At 43.7% G+C, this 17,880-nt stretch overlaps 2 protein-coding genes across 2 annotated transcripts in view; one reads left to right on the plus strand and one right to left on the minus strand.

Annotated features, from left to right (window-relative positions):
• Positions 1 to 1,016: 1,016 nt before the first annotated feature.
• LOC107394272 (transcription factor BTF3) lies at positions 1,017 to 6,494 on the minus strand. The gene is made up of 6 exons (XM_015973152.3): positions 6,411 to 6,494; positions 5,654 to 5,722; positions 5,446 to 5,559; positions 5,149 to 5,350; positions 5,019 to 5,075; positions 1,017 to 1,345 (listed from the first exon to the last, which is right to left on the minus strand). The coding sequence occupies exons 2-6, from the start codon at positions 5,720 to 5,722 to the stop codon at positions 1,299 to 1,301; spliced, it is 489 nt and encodes a 162-aa protein (XP_015828638.1). The 5' UTR covers positions 6,411 to 6,494; the 3' UTR covers positions 1,017 to 1,298.
• An 847-nt stretch (positions 6,495 to 7,341) lies between these two features.
• Positions 7,342 to 17,880, plus strand: part of utp15 (UTP15 small subunit processome component) — a 16,482-nt gene continuing 5,943 nt past the window's right edge. The window contains exons 1-10 of the mRNA XM_070546212.1: positions 7,342 to 7,515; positions 7,800 to 7,912; positions 8,009 to 8,101; positions 8,582 to 8,766; positions 10,047 to 10,225; positions 10,427 to 10,552; positions 12,402 to 12,537; positions 12,690 to 12,774; positions 14,157 to 14,309; positions 14,431 to 14,532. Coding sequence (XP_070402313.1) covers positions 7,823 to 7,912; positions 8,009 to 8,101; positions 8,582 to 8,766; positions 10,047 to 10,225; positions 10,427 to 10,552; positions 12,402 to 12,537; positions 12,690 to 12,774; positions 14,157 to 14,309; positions 14,431 to 14,532 — 1,149 coding nt within the window. The 5' untranslated portion in view covers positions 7,342 to 7,515; positions 7,800 to 7,822. The remainder of the gene's footprint in view (positions 7,516 to 7,799; positions 7,913 to 8,008; positions 8,102 to 8,581; positions 8,767 to 10,046; positions 10,226 to 10,426; positions 10,553 to 12,401; positions 12,538 to 12,689; positions 12,775 to 14,156; positions 14,310 to 14,430; positions 14,533 to 17,880) is intronic.

Here is a 17,880-nt window from a genome sequence, read left to right on the forward strand (position 1 = left end):
AAAACACAGATTATCAAAAAAATAGGACACATCAGCAGCAACCCAAAACTAGCGACGACTAAACTCTCTCATTAACCGAATTAATGCCCCCACACTTCAAAAGACCACCGCGTAACTTCCTTAACCGAGTGATGTCTTATTTAAACCAAAGCAAAGTGCAAAGCTTCATTTACACTGAAAATGGTTGCAGTTAAACAGGGAGTTTCTCAAAACACTCAACAAAGTTGTTACGTTAACTTTAACAAAACCAAACGCTGCTGAGGAGACAACAGACCAGAGAACCTGCTCAGCTGCTCCCTGAAACCAAGGCTGGCTGATTTTTATGTAGCTGGCAGAGCGGATCATCAGGAACAGCTGGGAGACAATCCAATGAGATAGGAGCCAGGTACTGCATCTCATCACACACACACACACTCTAAAACACAGGGAAAAACCCAAATGACCCTGGGCCATAACACTTCGCCTCTAAAATTAAAGTTCACACACTTTGATTACACCCCCCCCCCGCCCCTTTTAACTCAATCAGTGCTGGATTGATGATGCAGACCCAGCTGGTGCCCATAAGTCCCACATCCACCGGTCACTGCTCACGCAGGGTCCAGCTAACACCGTCTTCGATGGTGGTCCACCGTCTGCTCACTCCGCTCTCCCAGACAGGACTCCATCAAAGTCTCACCAACACCATCATTAAAATGACGTAAGCATCGCTCGGCCCGACTACAACTTCTTTACAAAGAGGAACAAATAAGGATATTGGTGGCACTGGGGCTGTAAACACAGTGTGTTTGTGTTTCAGCCTGACATAAGACCAGTCACTCCAATTTAATCTGATACACACGTACTACACAAGAGGATTAGGGCCGCTGAAAAGACAAAAAGAATTCTGACGTTTTTGAGATTTGGAGAAAAAAGAAGTCAGAGTTCTCTTTACCTTTTTTTCCAGTGGCCCTAATCCCCTTCCGTACTAATCACGGATTAGTTTCATTGCAAATAACGTGTAAATAAGAACATAGGAATGAAAGTGAAAGTCACATTTTATTACATGATTAAGTTCATCAATACATTTTGTATTGTGAGCAACAGAAGGCAGGAGAAGCAGCAGGAGGAAGAAGTTAGCGCACGCTAAACGGAATAAATTTACTCTGAAGATGAAATTGTGGTTCCTGTAAAAACTTGTTTTATTATAAACGACACATTTAGAATTATAACTCAAGTTTTGTTCGTTTCCATGGAGAAAAAACAAGAGGTGGACAGAATTATTCTGTTAAATCCGATGTGAAATGTTGCACTGGTGATGGTTAGATCGCCTCGTTCTTTGAAGCTTCATCAAAGTTTTCAACAAGATCTGAAAAAAAAAAAGGATATGAAAGAGTTATGATGAAACGTATTCACATGAGAGCAAACATAAAAGATATACACAAACATACCTGAATAATATTACAATGAGAACATCTGATTAAAGTAGGGCTGAACGATTCCAGGAAAAGACTGAATTGCAATTTTTCTAGCAGGAATTGCGATTTCGGTTCAATTCCTGATTTTCTGCAAACAAAGGTCCGACATTAGCCTGCCAAGCTATCCTGTAGATTCATCGTCAGTACCCGGTCTGCCTACTTCCATCTACGCAACATTAACCGCCTACGCCCCTCCCTCACTTCTCACTCGGTCGCCATCCTTGTCCACAGCCTCATCACTTCCTGTATTGACTACTGCAACGCTCTTCTCTTCGGTCTTCCTCACAAGTCCCTCCATAAACTCCAACTTCTCCAGAACTCGGCAGCCCGCATCATGACCAGAACTCCCTCCTTCCACCGCATCGCCCCCGTTCTTCAGCAGCTCCACTGGCTCCCGGTCACTTCCAGAATCCAATTCAAAATTCTGCTGTATGCATTCAAAGCCATCCATAACCTAGCTCCCCCGTACCTCTCAGACCTCCTTCATCCCTCAACCTCCACCCGTCCCCTCAGGTCCTCCTCCTCCATCCACCTCTCCGTCTGGTCACCATGGGGAGCAGGGCCTTCAGTCGCTCTGCTCCCCAGCTCTGGAACATCGACTCCCTCACTCTCTTTAAAACCAGACTCAAAACCCACCTGTTCCGTCTAGCATTCCAATTATTACTCACTTTGCTCCAATCTGTCTGTTTTATGCTGTTCTGTCTTTTATTGTTGTGTGTTTTATCTCTGTCTGTACAGTGTCCTAGAGTGTTTAGAAAGGCGCTGTTGAAATAAAATTTATTATTATTATTATTAAGTGAAAAGATGGTCTAGATTCTAATCTAGTACAACAAATCATTCACATTAATATTTACTATTTAATCATACAATAAAAACAGTAAAGCTATTAATATTTTCTCCCATTATTATCTTTTTTATTTTTTAACGTGTTTGTGCAGCAACTTGTGATTTTTATCTGGAGGAGCTTCATAAAAACATGTTCTACTCCAAAAATGCATGGAGGAAATCTGTAGGTAGAACTAGCTTTTAAATGTATTAAATAACAAAAAATGCAGTTTTCCCTGGATGACCGCGGCAGGCTGAAGCCGTCTGATGGGTTTTCCTCACTAAAACGTCAGCTCCGCGAGAGAGGCGCACGCATTCTGACACCTCGACTTTTGAACGAACGTGTGCCGTCAGAAACATTCAAACCATTTTTAAAAGTTGAGCTTTCAAGTCAACTAAAGTGTGCGACGCCGCATTCGCGCTGATGAAGCATAAACCAAGCTTTAGAAATCAGCCTGAACCTGCGCCGATGTGGGAGGAGTCTCTCCCTTACTCAACTGCGTTCTCTCTCTCTCTCTGTCCCGGGCTCACCTACGGTGCCATTATTATCGGCTCTAGCAGCGCCGTGTGTGGGAACATAAAACAGGGAAAATAACCTGAACATGCAGCTCTGTCAGCAGTGGAGTTGGGCTCGGCTCTGGAAGGTACACCCCCCACCCCCCCCACCCCCACGCTGGCTTTTGCCGCAGCCATAACACAGGGGGGAAAACCTCGGATGTAAAAAAAAGGTTACACAAGTTATCCTGGATCAGTCAAAACCGCTAAAACCGCAGCTTTGACGGTCACGTGATCGTGCTGTTTGAAATCGCAATTTCTGTCCAAAAACGATCGTTCAGCCCTAGATTCACGTGTTTAAAACAAACAGTAATCCAGAGGCTTATCAGACTTCCTCCTCTTATCCGTCTGAGCGTTCCTTCTCTGTGGCCGTCTCCAAGTTTCATTCCCCCACCACCTCCCTTACCCATGGTGTCCCACAAGGTTCTGTGCTGAAGCCTCTACTGTTCCTCCTCTATCTGCTTCCTCTTCAGCACATCCTGAGCTCCTTCAAAGGAACCTCTTACCATCTTTATGCAGATGACATCCAACTGTACATCTCCTTTAAGCCCCATGAGATGTCTAAGCTGCAGCTGTTACACACCTGCTTAGACTCTATCAAAACATGGATGGTGGGAGCTTTCTTCAGCTGAATGAAGATAAGACTGAGATCCTCATAAGACTGAGATCCTCATCTGTGCCCCAGACAAGCTGGTTCCCAAAGTCAGAGACTCTCTTGGTCAGCTTGCTTCCCACACCAAACCTTCTGTCAGGAATCTTGGCATGACCTTTGACCCAGCTCTCACCCTGGATTCTCACGTCAGTTCTCTTGTTGGCTCTTCCTTCTTCCATCTCAGGAACGTTGCTAAGCTGAGTCCCATTCTGTCCCGCTCTGAACTTGAGACAGTTCTCCACACCTTCATCTCCTCACGCTTAGACTACTGTAACTCTCTTTTCACGTGTCTGAGCAGAACCTCCCTGAACCGTCTACAGGTGGTTCAGAACGCCTGTGCTCAGCTTCTGACCAAGTCCTCCAAACACACCCACATCACCCCGCTTCTCCTCCAGCTTCACTGGCTGCCAGTCACCTTCAGGGTTCATTTCAAGATCCTGGTTCTGGTCTATAGGGCCTTACATGGACAAGCACCATCTTACATTGGTGATCTTCTTAGTCCCTACACCCCCAGCTGGTCCCTGAGGTCCAGTGATCAAAGCCTACTGGTTGTGCAGCACCAGGCTAAAGACCAAAGGTGACAGATCATCTGCTGCTGTGGCCCCCAGACTCTGGACCTCTCTCCCCCTGAGCCTGAGATCAGTGGACTCAGTGGTCTCCTTTAAAAAGCAGCTGAAGACTCACTTGTTCAAGCTGGCTTTTGTATGACCTTCTTCACCTCTCTCTCTTTATTCTGCTCTCCCCACCTATTCCACCTTCCTCAGGATCCACCGATCTCCTTTTCTCTTATTCATTTACTCTTTCCTTACATTTCACAGTTGTTTTCCTCATTTTTATGATTGAAAAATCATTTTATAAAGTCTTTTTTACACTTTAAATGTTTTGTTCTTGTGAAGTGCTATATACAGGGTATCTGCAGGTTTAAGGGAGTCAAATTTAAGACTTTTTTAAGGCCGCTTTGACCAAATTTAAGCTGTTTTTTTTAATTAAATTTAAGCTATGATTTCCAGCTATTACCTGGAACGTCGCGAACGTGGGATTAGCCATCCAGTTACCATTAAACTTGCACTTTCCCAAGGCGCAAGCTCCCACTAGCTTAACCAGCTAATGTGCTCATCTAAAAATAGCCCCCTTTCACTGAATGTGTGCGGTTCCGCTTACGGCAACATCGTACACAAAAAAAGCTGAACACTAACTAGAAATTCACAAAATTTTTATAGAAATAAAAGAATCTTGATTATTGGGTGTTTGGTAATTTAAGACCTTTGGAAACTGTATTTAAGGATTATTAGTCATTTTTAAGGATTTTTAAGGCCTTAAATTTGGAAAAGCTAATTTAAGACTTTTTAAAGGACCCGCGGATATCCTGTATATAAAATATTGTTTTCTTTCTTTTTCACAAACTGATGTTTTAAATAAGCCAGCATGGATTAATTATAAAATATTGTTTTTACTTGAAATGGGCTGATATTCTCACGTTGCAGTAAAGCAAAGCATCATATTAGTAAATAGTGAAGTACAAGCATGGTTACCTGGAACCTCATCATCCTCCTCTTCAACTGTGACCATGGGGGCTCTGTTCTCTCCAGCTATGGGGAAGGGTTGACATATTTTAGCTAAACCTAAACAGCTGATAAATATAGAAGACATTTTTCTAAGTACCTGGTTTGGGCAGGGTCTCTGCTAGTCTCCTGAGGCTGGTGAGACTGTCAGCTCCCAGCTGATTTAGGATTCCTGGCAGCATCTCTGTTAGCTGTTTGTTCTCAGCGTGACCAGTGATGGTAAAAGTGTTGGCAGCCAAGGAGGCCTGGACCTTCGGGTTATTAAAATGAATCACCGTGCCCTGGTTTGTGAACATATTCACCTGCAGCAAAAACGGAGTGAAAACGGTTTGAAAACCCTCCTCAGAGTCTTTAGATAGTTACAGACCTGGTTAGAGACCTGACTTGTCTGCCATACCTCCTCAATACCAGAGATATTGTTGACTCCAAGTTTCTTTAGTGAAAACTGCAGCTTCTTATCATCAGCTGTAGCCGTTCTGTGCACCACCTTCTTCTTCCTACGAGCTGACCCCTACAAAACAAAAACTAGTTTTAATTAAGATTCAAAAAACTGCAAAAAATAAAAAAATAACCCCATTTCTTTCACATAATGGATTTAAACTTACTTTGCCACCTATGCGGACCTGAGCCTGCAGTTTGGCAAGCTTCTCCTGGTTCATTATTGACTCCTTCATCTGATGCAAACACAAGATATAACAAAAAAAAAGCGTATAAGTGATTTTAATAATTTTACAGGTAAATGAATGTGAAGAACAACACTAATTCCAAACTGTAAGTTGCAATTAAATAATTGGGAGATGACACACTAGATGCGAAAATCATTCAACTATTACTTTCGCTGCCATTTCTGGTGTAACTTCAAACTAACAAGAAAGGTGAGGTTTGTAGTTAGGATTGAGTGTCAGAAAATAAAAATGTCCCAAATTACCCCTCAGCTTTTCGCTTTAACACATCAAACTAACTCAGGGCGGTCTGGCTCAAAATAGCTGCAGACTTGTGTGAACTCAAGTGGCATGGCAGCTAAACCTATTGCATGCAAGGTCGATTATAAACGTTTATTTGTATCACACAAATCCTATTGGGAGAAAAACTTTACCTAAAATGAGATTGTAATTTATTTTCCATCACATCTATTTTCTAAAACGTGTTTTTCTTGTGAATTTGTGTCAAGTGAACTACGGCTAGGAACGAATCACGCTAACGCTAGCTCGGGCCTCTTCAAACCGACGTTGACAGAATTATGCCGACTGTTTCCATCGCGTTTAAACCCACAGTGTGAGGTAAGGTTAGATTTAGCTGCTAACTTACGATTGTTTAAGTATGAAATACATGCAAATACAACATAGACGTGCGTGAACAGACCTGGGACTGTGTACACACGCGGGTCACACAACAGTCGATGAAGACAGAAAGGGGGGAGCCCGGAAATGACGTAAGATAGATAACCTAACAGTGTTGTGACGGAAAAAGCATCCCTGAGGTCGGAAGCGCCCCTTATTAGGAAGCAATGCTTACTTTTTTATTTTATTTTATGTAGTGTTTCTAATAAACTAAATTCTAGAATCATGACTGCAGCGTAATAATGACGAGCACAATGGTTTGATTGTTAGCTAAATAAAATAACTATATAAGCGTATCGTTAGTAATGCAGTCAGATGTGAGAAACAAACATACCCAGCCATCCCAGACTGGTTTAAATGAATAAACACAGCAGGAAAGTAGTTAATCATACACGCATTAAGTGACGAACAGGAGGGTTTTATTTCAACGCAACACAAACACGCACAAACGCTTCAAATAACAGAAAAGGAAAAAGTACGAACAAGTAAAAAAAAAAAAAAAAAATATATATATATATATATATATATATATATATATATATATATATATATATATATATATATATAAAAAGCCATCCGGTGACTACAAAAAGTAATTTTTGTCCCATCCTTTTGACGTCAACGGAAATGTCAACGAGAGTGCGTTTGACGACAGAGGTGCACTTTTAAACACAACACCTATCGCAGTTTTTCAGTTTTATTTCTTTTTCTTCTCACTTATCTTTTACGCTTATTTCTTAAACAAATAAAACAAAACGTTAATCTAGGTAAATAAATCCATTCTTACAACCACTTCGTCATTTTTCTTGTGTTGTACTTCGATTATCGATTAAATCAAGTAATTAGAAAACATACGAATATAACAATAATAATAATGATGAAGACGACGACGATGATGTAATTATTTATTACTTTATCTAATTAAAAGGAAAAAAAACTTTTATTTTGGATTACGGAAGTAGTTACGTTTTCCATCATGGCGTCCTCCTGTCCGCGGACAGGCAACGTGATCACTCGATAAAATGAGAAAGTTTTTCTTCACTTAGACTCAAAAGTCAACAATAATTAAAGCCAGACCATTGATTTTACAAACAAGTCCACCTTTCAGGACCTTGATCGTTTCAGAGGTGAGAATAATCAGAAGGCTTTAGCATAAACATGCTAGCTGTCTTTAGCAACGTGCGCTGAACGCGCTTAGACTCTTCACGCTTAACTGCTTTTGTTTTCAGATTTGTCACTTCATATGTGCGCTTGTTGTTTGAGTTCATGTATTAACTGGTTGTTTTTTACACGCAGAGTGTGACTTTGCCGTTGATCCGTTTTGATGCTTCTGCCCGACATGTGTTAACTTAACCAGCAAAACCTTTTAACGTGAACTCATTTTAAATCCGCTTCATCCTCGTTTTCATAGATCTATCTACAGAAAGCACACAGATGGCCTCTTTTAAACCCACACAAATCCCAGACCTTCCAAAGCTTGGAGAAAAGATCACAGAGGACACATTATACTGGAAAAACTACAAGGTACGTCTCTGCTGAGGCAGCTTGTGATTTAAAAGTTACACTGATGAGGTTTTCCTGTGTTCACCATTTTCACCATTGTCTTGTTTTTTGCTGCAGGCTCCTGTCCAAATTAAAGAATTTGGGGCAGTCTCAAACATCGACTTCTCTCCGGTATCTCCACATAACTTTGCTGTAACTGCGTTCACAAGAGTGAGTTGGCTTTGTAATTAAAATCCAGGTTTTATTTACTAATCTCTACAGATTTTAACTGCTACCCTTTTGACTACTTTTTATCTGTTTGTTGCATCTGGAATGAATATCTACATTTCTTTGTTTGAGTTACAGTTTGCTGTTCTTGCTTCTGTAAAGCACATTGAATTGCCTTTGTTTGAAATGTGCTATACAGCTCAAGCTGCTGTGCCTTATGCTAATAGCAGGAAATGTACAGGGAAACACTACAAATTATAGTAATCCAAAGATGCAAAATAATTAAAAACAAGCACTAAAGCATAGTTAATATTCTTATTACATTACATTATTCCAAAATTATAAATAAATTAGAAATACTGTTAGATACAACCCATATTAATGCCCTTAAACGAGTCTGGAGTTGTTAGTTTTGGTTTAACTTCTGTTACTTGTCTGATTGTTACCGACTCCACGTTTGTTTACTTTTCTTTTTCTCCACAGATCCACATTTATGGACCGTTTTCCCAAGAACCTGTTAAGACCTTCACTCGGTTCAAGGACACGGCGTACTGTGGCAGGTTCAGATCAGATGGTCAGCTGCTTGTTGCAGGATGCGAGGACTCTGTTGTCCGTCTGTATGACGTCGGCGGCAAGGCGGCACTCAGGATGTACAAAGGGCACACAAAGTGAGCATGTTGCCATCGCTGTAGTTCTGTCGTAGACCAAGAACGGGGTCGAACTGAGCAGAATTTGATCTCTTCACTACTCTGATGGGTTTGGACTAGTGATACACCGAAATGATATTTTTGGGCTGGTATCCAGAACTAATATGACTGTTATGGCCGATAACCGATATGCTGACGTTAATGCTTCTAAAATCAGCAGATTTTGTATAGAATGAAAATTGTTGAAGCTCTCGATTTACCGGTCGATCTACGTCCCAATCCTCACCTACGGTCATGAGCTTTGGGTAATGACCGAAAGAACGAGATCGCGGATACAAGCGGCCGAAATGAGTTTCCTCCGTAGGGTGGCCGGGCTCAGCCTTAGAGATAGGGTGAGGAGCTCGGACATTCGGGAGGGACTCGGAGTAGAACCGCTGCTCCTCCGGATCGAAAGGAGTCAGTTGAGGTGGTTTGGGCATCTGGTCAGGATGCCTCCTGGACGCCTCCCTGGGGAGGTGTTTCGGGCATGTCCTGCCGGCAGGAGGCCCCCGGGTCGACCCAGGACACGTTGGAGAGGTTACATCTCTAATCTGGTCCGGGAACGCCTTGGGGTCCTGCCGGAGGAGCTGGTGGAGGTGGCCGGGGAGAGGACGGTCTGCAGCTCCCTAGTTGGGATGCTGCCCCCGCGACCCGGATAAGCGGAGGAAGTCGACGACGAATTGTTGAAGTTTAATTTGCATTATTATGTACACACAACACACTCACTTACATTTCTGAGATGATTACAACCACTGTCACAATACCCCCCCCCCCCCCCCCCCCCCCCGCCCACACACACACACACACACACACACTCTCTGAAACAGATAAACGGAAACAAGATGGAAAAAATATCGGTTGTTAATATCGACCCAGTTTTATTTATCGGACTGATATCGAGGCCGATATATTGTGCGTCCCAAGCTTGGACTGATATTTCTTCTTCTTCTCTAAGTGCTGCCATAACGAGTTAATTTCCTCACTGTGGGGTTAATAAAGTCTATTCTGAAGAGAATTGCATTTCTTATTTAGTAAAAGAGCGAGACAGTCATCTTCCTCATAAGTGTTTCTTTAATGTTCCAGGATCTTTCAGTTTCACAGTAAAATTCCATATTTTAGTGTTTATTAAGTTGAATGATGATTTCTTGAGTGATCCATCGACTGAACTTCATGATGATCTCAAGAGTTCTGACAACACAAGCCGTCTGAAGTCACGTCTGGTCTTGAGAATGAACTGAAAGTCGCTGTATTTTTTCACTCAGGGCTGTACATGTAGCTGACTTCACCACGGGCCGCTACCAGATCCTCACGGCGTCGGACGACTACACGTGCCGACTTTGGGATATCCCAAACGCTGTTGAGCTCACCGCCTATCAGGAACACACAGATTATGTGCGCTGTGGTGTTACGAGTAAACTAAACAGGGACCTCTTCATAACAGGTGAGGCGGAAGCTTCTTCATTACGTTGTTGTGGGGAAATGACAACGGGGTGACAGGAAGTTGACCTTTTAGTTCATTAGCATCATATCCGGTGCTTCCTAGGTCATTTCTGCCTGGAATAGTTCAGATAATGTTGTGAAAGACCAAAGGCTTCCTGTAGAGGTTTGATAAATCTAATCTGAGTTCATCTTTTAATTTCAGGGTCATATGACCACACGCTGAGAGTGTTTGATTCCAGAACGGAGAAGAGCGTGATGACCATGGATCACGGACAGCCAGTGGAAAGCCTTCTCCTCTATCCCTCAGAGGGACTCCTCGTCTCTGCAGGTTCGTGGTTGGATAAGAAACACATGTCCGCTCCAAACACAAATGTTGGTTTAAATTTAGTGATTTGATTGGGACGGTAGGACTAAATGAATTGTTTTCTGGTATTAAAGGTGTGGAACACTGAAAAACTATTGATAATGTAATGGTTTAATTTACATGTTATTTAATGAGCCATAAGACATGAGATTCCAGAGTAAATCTGAAATCAGACTTATGGATCTGTGGGAACTGTTAACCAGAAGATTGGAACTTTTTATTGCAGGGATTAGATAACAACCTTGTATTCACTCAGAGACAACAGAAGAGAGAGTCAAGTTTAAAAGTTTAAAGATTTATTACTAAACAAATTAAACTAGACTAACTTTAACACTAAATGTATGGTGTAACTAAGGTGGATGAGACGGAGAACGGTGTAGTGTGGAATGTTGCTCAGAACCAGCAAATCCGGAGAAACGATTAGTTCTGATGGGAACTGAAGGTGATGTCTTCGTGCTAAGCTTTGGTTAGGAGATTCCTAAACACATTCAACGCAATTCTATCGGCCTACGTACCCTTAGTGGAAGTCCCCGTTAGATCAGGAGGTGTAGAGGTCCAGCTTGACCTTTATGGAGCCGAAGCCTGTAGAAGCAGCCACGGCAGCCGACCACCAGTCTTTGAGATACTTCCGGGTCACGATGGTTTTGTTGGCATCTAGTGAGACCCAAACCTGGGTCGTGATGGTTCAGCTTTTATTCTGAAAGGAACCGTTGCAGCAGGTGGAACAGCAACAGATTTTATCCAGCTTGTCGTCGGTTCTTTCGGCTGAAGAGGAAAGTTACGGATTGGCCACTCCGACAACTTCTCTAGAACACTTTGAACTGGCGTTAAAGATGACGTGGGCATAGTTTTATACTTCGGATGTTTTGGTTTATGGTCGAATGAAAAGATGACAGATTTACCAAACACCACCAAAACCACGCCTCCGTCAGATCTGGCAGATTCTGATTGGATCAGTAAAACAATGTGTCATGTCTTAACGCTACGTGAGATCAGTCCTAGTGGAAACATTTAAAGTCATATTACTTATTATATTCTATAGGATTATAATCAAGTAATTCATATTTTGATTTCACAGATTGGTCACATCTTATTATTGACTAACACTTTGTTTGATTAGCTTTATTAAAATAGAGTTCTTTTATTAATTAAAAGAAAAGAGTTCATTCTTCTCTTGAGCTGGAAAGAAGCAGTTTAGAGCACATGCATGAGACCTTGAGGTCATATCTCATGCAGACTAGTTCTGTGTCAGAGGAGAGGGGAAAATGACTTTTGGTTGAAAACAGTCATTTCATTCCGTTACAGAAACAACAATAAACAACTTACTGGTGCTGTTAGATAGCAAAAAGAAAGAAAACAGAACATATAAATGTGAAAAAAATAAAGATGCTAACTACTTCCTCGTAGCACTGGGCACAACCATCTTTAAATTTGGGATCTCGAGGTCTTCTGAAACCCACGAGCTTGCAGCTCGGGATTCCGAGTTCGTTGCGTCATTCCCGGCTAACTTATCTCGGTTAAACGAGTTCCGAGGACAACTGGAACGCGCCTTTAGCATCCAGACAACAGCAGAGAACGTCTCGGCTAGTAGAAGCTAACCGTTAGCATTAGCAACTGCACAATGCAGCAGAACTCCGCCAGGCTTGTGTTATTCCACAAATCCTGTAGTTTTCTTCCCTCCTCTCCGGTTAACTTCTACTTACTGAAACGGGAGCGCCAGAGACTTTTACATAGAAAATGACTCACAAGGCATTCATGTATACTAGAGACCATCGCAGATGCATTGAAATAAAAGAGTGTATTCCCTCCTCAGGAGGACGCTACGTCAAAGTGTGGGATCTTTTAAAAGGTGGTCAGCCTCTGGTTTCTTTGAAGAACCACCATAAAACCGTCACCTGTCTGGCTCTCAACAGCAGCGGACAGAGACTGCTGTCTGCGTCTCTGGACAGGTAACGTCACCTCCACGCCCGTGGCTTCTGGGTCTGTCCTGATGGCCAAACGTTTCTATCTAATTCTTTACGAGCTGTCCGGTGTGTTAAGCTGCTTTTGTTTGCTGGTTGAATAAAAGTGAATCTGATTAATTGACTTGTCTGTCTTCCAGGCATGTGAAGGTGTACAACACCACCAACTATAAAGTGGTCCACAACTTTGACTACGCTGCTGCGATCCTCAGTTTGGGTCTGGCTGTAAGAACAAAGCTCTGATTTACTGGAAGCATGCTCTCTAGAACTTGAAATGACTAAATGTATTTTAGAGCAAATCGTTTTATCAGCAGTGGCTTTTTATTACAGGAATTTGAAGCTTTGTGGAATTAATTTATTAGGGATGTGAATCTTAGAGCAACTCACGATTTGATTCGATTCCGATTCTTGGGGTGCCGATTCGATTCAGAATCGATTCTCAATTTAAACCGATTCACAGTCGGTATTAACAAAGAGTGTCAGCTCCAGGATGAACTACTTTGTTGTACAAGTTAGTTAAAGCTGTGGGACATTTTTATTTGACTTTAAACTGGTCACGCTCCAAAAATGCAAATTTACAAGGTAAACTAAAGTGATTCTAAAACTAAACAGAAACAATCTTTTGACCAAAAGGCAACATTTATGTTTGCTTACCTTGTAAAATATAACAAATCTGTAGTTACCTAACAGTAGCTTTGAAAGTAATACGGTCAAATACTTTTCACGTAAGTGTAGAAACAAGTTACATGAGTAATCCTGAGTACTCGTTTATCAACTTAGAATATAAATATGAGAATATCTCAAATTTCTGAGTATGGAGAAAAATTATATTCAAGTGTAGGGCTGTCGCAATAATCGCAAGAACAATATATCGCGATATTAAGAAACCCACCGCGCTGCATGACGTGCCACCGCAATTACCGCACTTGATTAAATCTCGCAACAGCGCATGCTGAGAGGTAAAGTCCGCGCTGATCGAGGAGATAGTAGGGCACTTTTTTTAAATTTCTGTTAGATGTTGCAGCCGAATTTGCATTTCAAAGTGAAACCTCCTGAATGTTGTTTTTAAGTTCAGTCTGAGAATGCCGTTACTGCCCTTTGATCTGCATTCAATAAAGTGTTAAAAATGGCCATGTATTTTTTTCTAACATTTTTAAATGTGTATGCACAATGTTTCAAAGGAAATATTGCCATGAGTTTAGTAATAAACAAACTAATTTGCTAAGTACATAAATAAAAACGGGTTGCAATAATATCGCATACCGCAATATTGATTTGCCCTGACTCACCGCAGGGGGAATTCCTCAATCGCAACAGCCCTATTCAAGCGCCCTCTTATCAGCAGATTCAAACATAAATCATCTCAATTTATGGGACCACAAAAGTAATCGGAGTACTGACTCTCCTAACAAAGACCAAAAAAGTGCATCTCAAACCTGTAACATTCCAAATATTTGAGTTCTTGGAATCGATTCTGAAATTCTGAACCTTTGTGAATCGATTCTGAATATTTATAAATAAGAATCCCGATTCAGACTTGAATCAATTTTTTTCAGCACCTCTATAGTTTATGTACAGTAAATCTGAGTCCACCACTTTCTCCTCAGCCGGACGACGAGTCCATCGTTGTCGGAATGACCAACAGTATTCTGAGTATCAAACACAGAAAGAATCTGGAAGAGCCGAAGGAAACGAGCAAACCAAGGCGGCGGCCGTCGTATCGGGTCTTCATGAAAGGGAAAAACTTTGTCCCAAAACAGGTAAGCCTGAAATCTATGGTTCTGATCAGCAGATTAGTCCTCTAGAGATGCAAAAACATGTGAGAACTGTGGAAATGTTTGCATTTCCGTGATTTACAAAACCCCTTTCACATTTTTACAGGATGATTACTTTGTCAGTAAGCCTGCGAGACAACATTTGGCCAAATATGACAAGCAGCTCAAGAGGTTTAATGTGTCTAAAGCTTTAGATACAGCCCTGGAGGTAAGAATTACAAGCATTTATTGCCTTGGCAAGTAGGGTTTATACTGCTCTCATACTTTCTTTTTGCTAAGTTTTGCCATCTATATGTATGTATATATATATGTGTGTATATATATATATGTATATATATATATATGTGTGTGTGTATATATATGTATATATACACACACTTATATATATGTGTATATATATATATATATATATATATATATATATACACACATATATATGTATATATAAATATATACACACATATATATACGTATATATACAAACATGTATATATGTAAATATATGTGTATATATATGTATGTATGTATGTATGTGTATATATATATATATGTGTGTGTTTGTGTATATATATATACACACATATATATATATACACAAACATATATATATATACACACACATATATATATGTGTGTGTATATATATATATATATATACATATATACACACACATATATGGTATATCATGGCGGTTAAAACGAAGAGTCGGAGTACCCGGCCCGGAGGGTTACCGGGGTCCCACCCTGGAGCCAGGCCTGGGGTTGGGGCCCGTGAGCGAGCGCCTGGTGGCCGGGCTTTCGCCCATGGGGCCCGGCCGGGCCCAGCCCGAACCGGATACATGGGCTCGTCCAACTGTGGACCCACCACCCGCAGGAGGAACATGAAGGGTCCGGTGCAATGCGAATCGGGTGGCAGACCAAGGCGGGAGCCTTGGCGGTCCAATCCCCGGACAATAAAACTAGTTTTTGGGACATGGAACGTCACCTCGCTGGCGGGGAAGGAGCCGGAGCTTGTGGCAGAGGTTGAGCGGTACCGGCTAGATATAGTCGGACTCACCTCGACACATTGCATTGGCTCTGGAACGCGAGACCTGGAGAGGGGTTGGACACTCTACTTTGCTGGAGTTGCTCCGGGTGAGAGGCGGAGGGCTGGGGTTGGCTTTTTGTTAGCCCCGAGACTCTCTGCCTGTGTGTTGGGGTTTACCCCGGGGGACAAGAGGGTAGCTTCCTTGCGCCTTCGGGTCGGGGAACGGGTCCTGACTGTTGTTTGTGCTTATGGGCCAAATATCAGTTCAGAGTACCCACCCTTTTTGGAGTCCCTGGGACGAGTGCTAGATGGTGCTCCATCAGGGGACTCCATTGTCCTGCTGGGGGACTTCAATGCTCACGTGGGCAATGACAGCTTGACCTGGAGGGGTGTGATTGGGAGGAACGGCCCACCTAATCTGAACTCGAGTGGTGTTTTGTTATTAAACTTCTGTGCAAGCCGCAGTTTGGCCATAACGAGCATCATGTTCGAACATAAGGATGCCCACCGGTACACTTGGTACCAGGGCAGCCTAGGTCACAGGTCGATGATAGATTTTGTAGTCGTATCATCTGACCTGCGGCCGTATGTTTTGGACACCCGAGTGAAGAGAGGGGCGGAGCTGTCAACTGATCACCACCTGGTGGTGAGTTGGATCAGATGGCAAGGGAACATGCCGCGTAGACCTGGCAGACCCAAACGCATAGTGAGGGTCTGCTGGGAACGCCTGGCAGAAGAACCTGTCAAGACGGTCTTCAACTCCCACCTCCGGCAGAGCTTTGACCACGTCCCGAGAGCAGTGGGGGACATTGAGTCCGAGTGGGCCTTGTTCCACTCTGCGATTGTCGAGGCGGCTGTTGCTAGCTGTGGTCGTAAGGTGGCCGTTGCCAGTCGTGGTGGCAACCCCCGTACCCGCTGGTGGACACCAGAGGTTCGGGGAGCCGTCAGGCTGAAGAAGGAGGCCTACAGGGCGTGGCTGGTCTGTGGGTCTCCGGAGGCAGCAGACAGGTACCGGATAGCCAAGCGGAGTGCAGCAGTGGCAGTTGCCGAGGCAAAATCTCGGGCGTGGGAGGAGTTTGGTGAGGCCATGGAGAAAGACTATCGATCGGCTCCAAAGAGGTTCTGGCAAACTGTCCGACGCCTCAGGAGAGGAAGGCAGCAACTCGCTCACACTGTTTACAGTGGGGATGGGGAGCTGCTGACGTCAACTGAGGCTATAGTCGGACGGTGGAAGGAATACTTTGAGGAGCTCCTCAATCCCACCAATGCGCATTCCGAGGAGGAACCAGAGCTGGGAGGCCTGGGGATGGACTGTCCGATCTCGGGGGCAGAAGTTGCTGAGGTAGTCTAACAACTACACAGCGGCGGAGCCCCGGGGGCGGATGAGGTTCGTCCTGGGTATCTCAAGGCTATGGATGTTGTAGGGCTGTCATGGTTGACACGTCTCTACAACATTGCGTGGTCATCGGGGGCAGTTCCTAGGGAGTGGCAGACCGGGGTGGTGGTCCCCATCTTTAAGAAGGGTGACCTGAGGGTGTGTTCCAACTATAGGGGGATCACACTCCTCAGCCTCCCTGGAAAGGTCTACTCCAAGGTACTGGAGAGGAGGGTCCGATCGATAGTTGAATCTCAGATAGAGGAGGAGCAATGTGGTTTTCGTCCTGGCCGTGGAACTGTGGACCAGCTCTATACCCTTGCAAGGGTGATGGAGGGGGCATGGGAGTTTGCCCAACCAATCCACATGTGCTTTGTGGATTTGGAGAAGGCTTATGACCGTGTCCCCAGGGGCACCCTGTGGGGGACGCTCCAGGAGTATGGGGTGGGTGGCTTTCTGTTAAGGGCCATTCAGTCCCTTTACCAGAGGAGCGTGAGTTTGGTCCACATAGCCGGTAGTAAGTCGGACCTGTTCCCAGTGAGGGTTGGACTCCGCCAGGGCTGCCCTTTGTCACCGGTTCTGTTCATCACTTTTATGGACAGAATTTCTAGACGCAGCCGTGGTGTGGAGTGTGTCGAGTTTGGTGGCAGGAGAATCTCGTCTCTGCTTTTTGCGGATGATGTGGTCCTCCTAGCTTCATCCAGCTCTGACCTTCAGCTCTTGCTGGGTAGGTTCGCGGCCGAATGTGAAGCGGCTGGGATGAGGATCAGCACCTCCAAATCTGAGACCATGGTTCTCGACCGGAAAAGGGTGGCTTGCCACCTCCGGGTCGGGGGAGAGGTCCTACCTCAAGTGGAGGAGTTTAAGTATCTCGGGGTCTTGTTCACGAGTGAGGGTAGGAGGGATCGGGAGATCGACAGGCGGATTGGTTCGGCGTCTGCAGTGATGCGGACGCTGAGCCGATCTGTCGTGGGGAAGAGGGAGCTGAGCCAGAAAGCCAGGCTCTCGATTTACCGGTCGATCTACGTCCCAATCCTCACCTATGGTCATGAGCTTTGGGTAATGACCGAAAGAACGAGATCGCGGATACAAGCGGCCGAAATGAGTTTCCTCCGTAGGGTGGCCGGGCTCAGCCTTAGAGATAGGGTGAGGAG

The sequence above is a fragment of the Nothobranchius furzeri genome, chromosome 17, assembly GCF_043380555.1.
Source record: "Nothobranchius furzeri strain GRZ-AD chromosome 17, NfurGRZ-RIMD1, whole genome shotgun sequence".
Taxonomy (NCBI): domain Eukaryota; kingdom Metazoa; phylum Chordata; class Actinopteri; order Cyprinodontiformes; family Nothobranchiidae; genus Nothobranchius; species Nothobranchius furzeri.

What these genes read in the sequence shown, in the direction of transcription:
- LOC107394272 (XM_015973152.3), bottom strand. Translation starts at nt 5,722, where the DNA reads ATGAAGGAGTCAATAATGAACCAGGAGAAGCTTGCCAAACTGCAGGCT. An exon ending in AGGTCCGCATAGGTGGCAAA is followed by an intron (nt 5,560 to 5,653) that starts GTAAGTTTAAAT and finishes TTTGTTTTGTAG; the next exon opens with GGGTCAGCTCGTAGGAAGAA. An exon ending in GGAGGATGATGAGGTTCCAG is followed by an intron (nt 1,346 to 5,018) that starts GTAACCATGCTT and finishes TTTTTTTTTCAG; the next exon opens with ATCTTGTTGAAAACTTTGAT.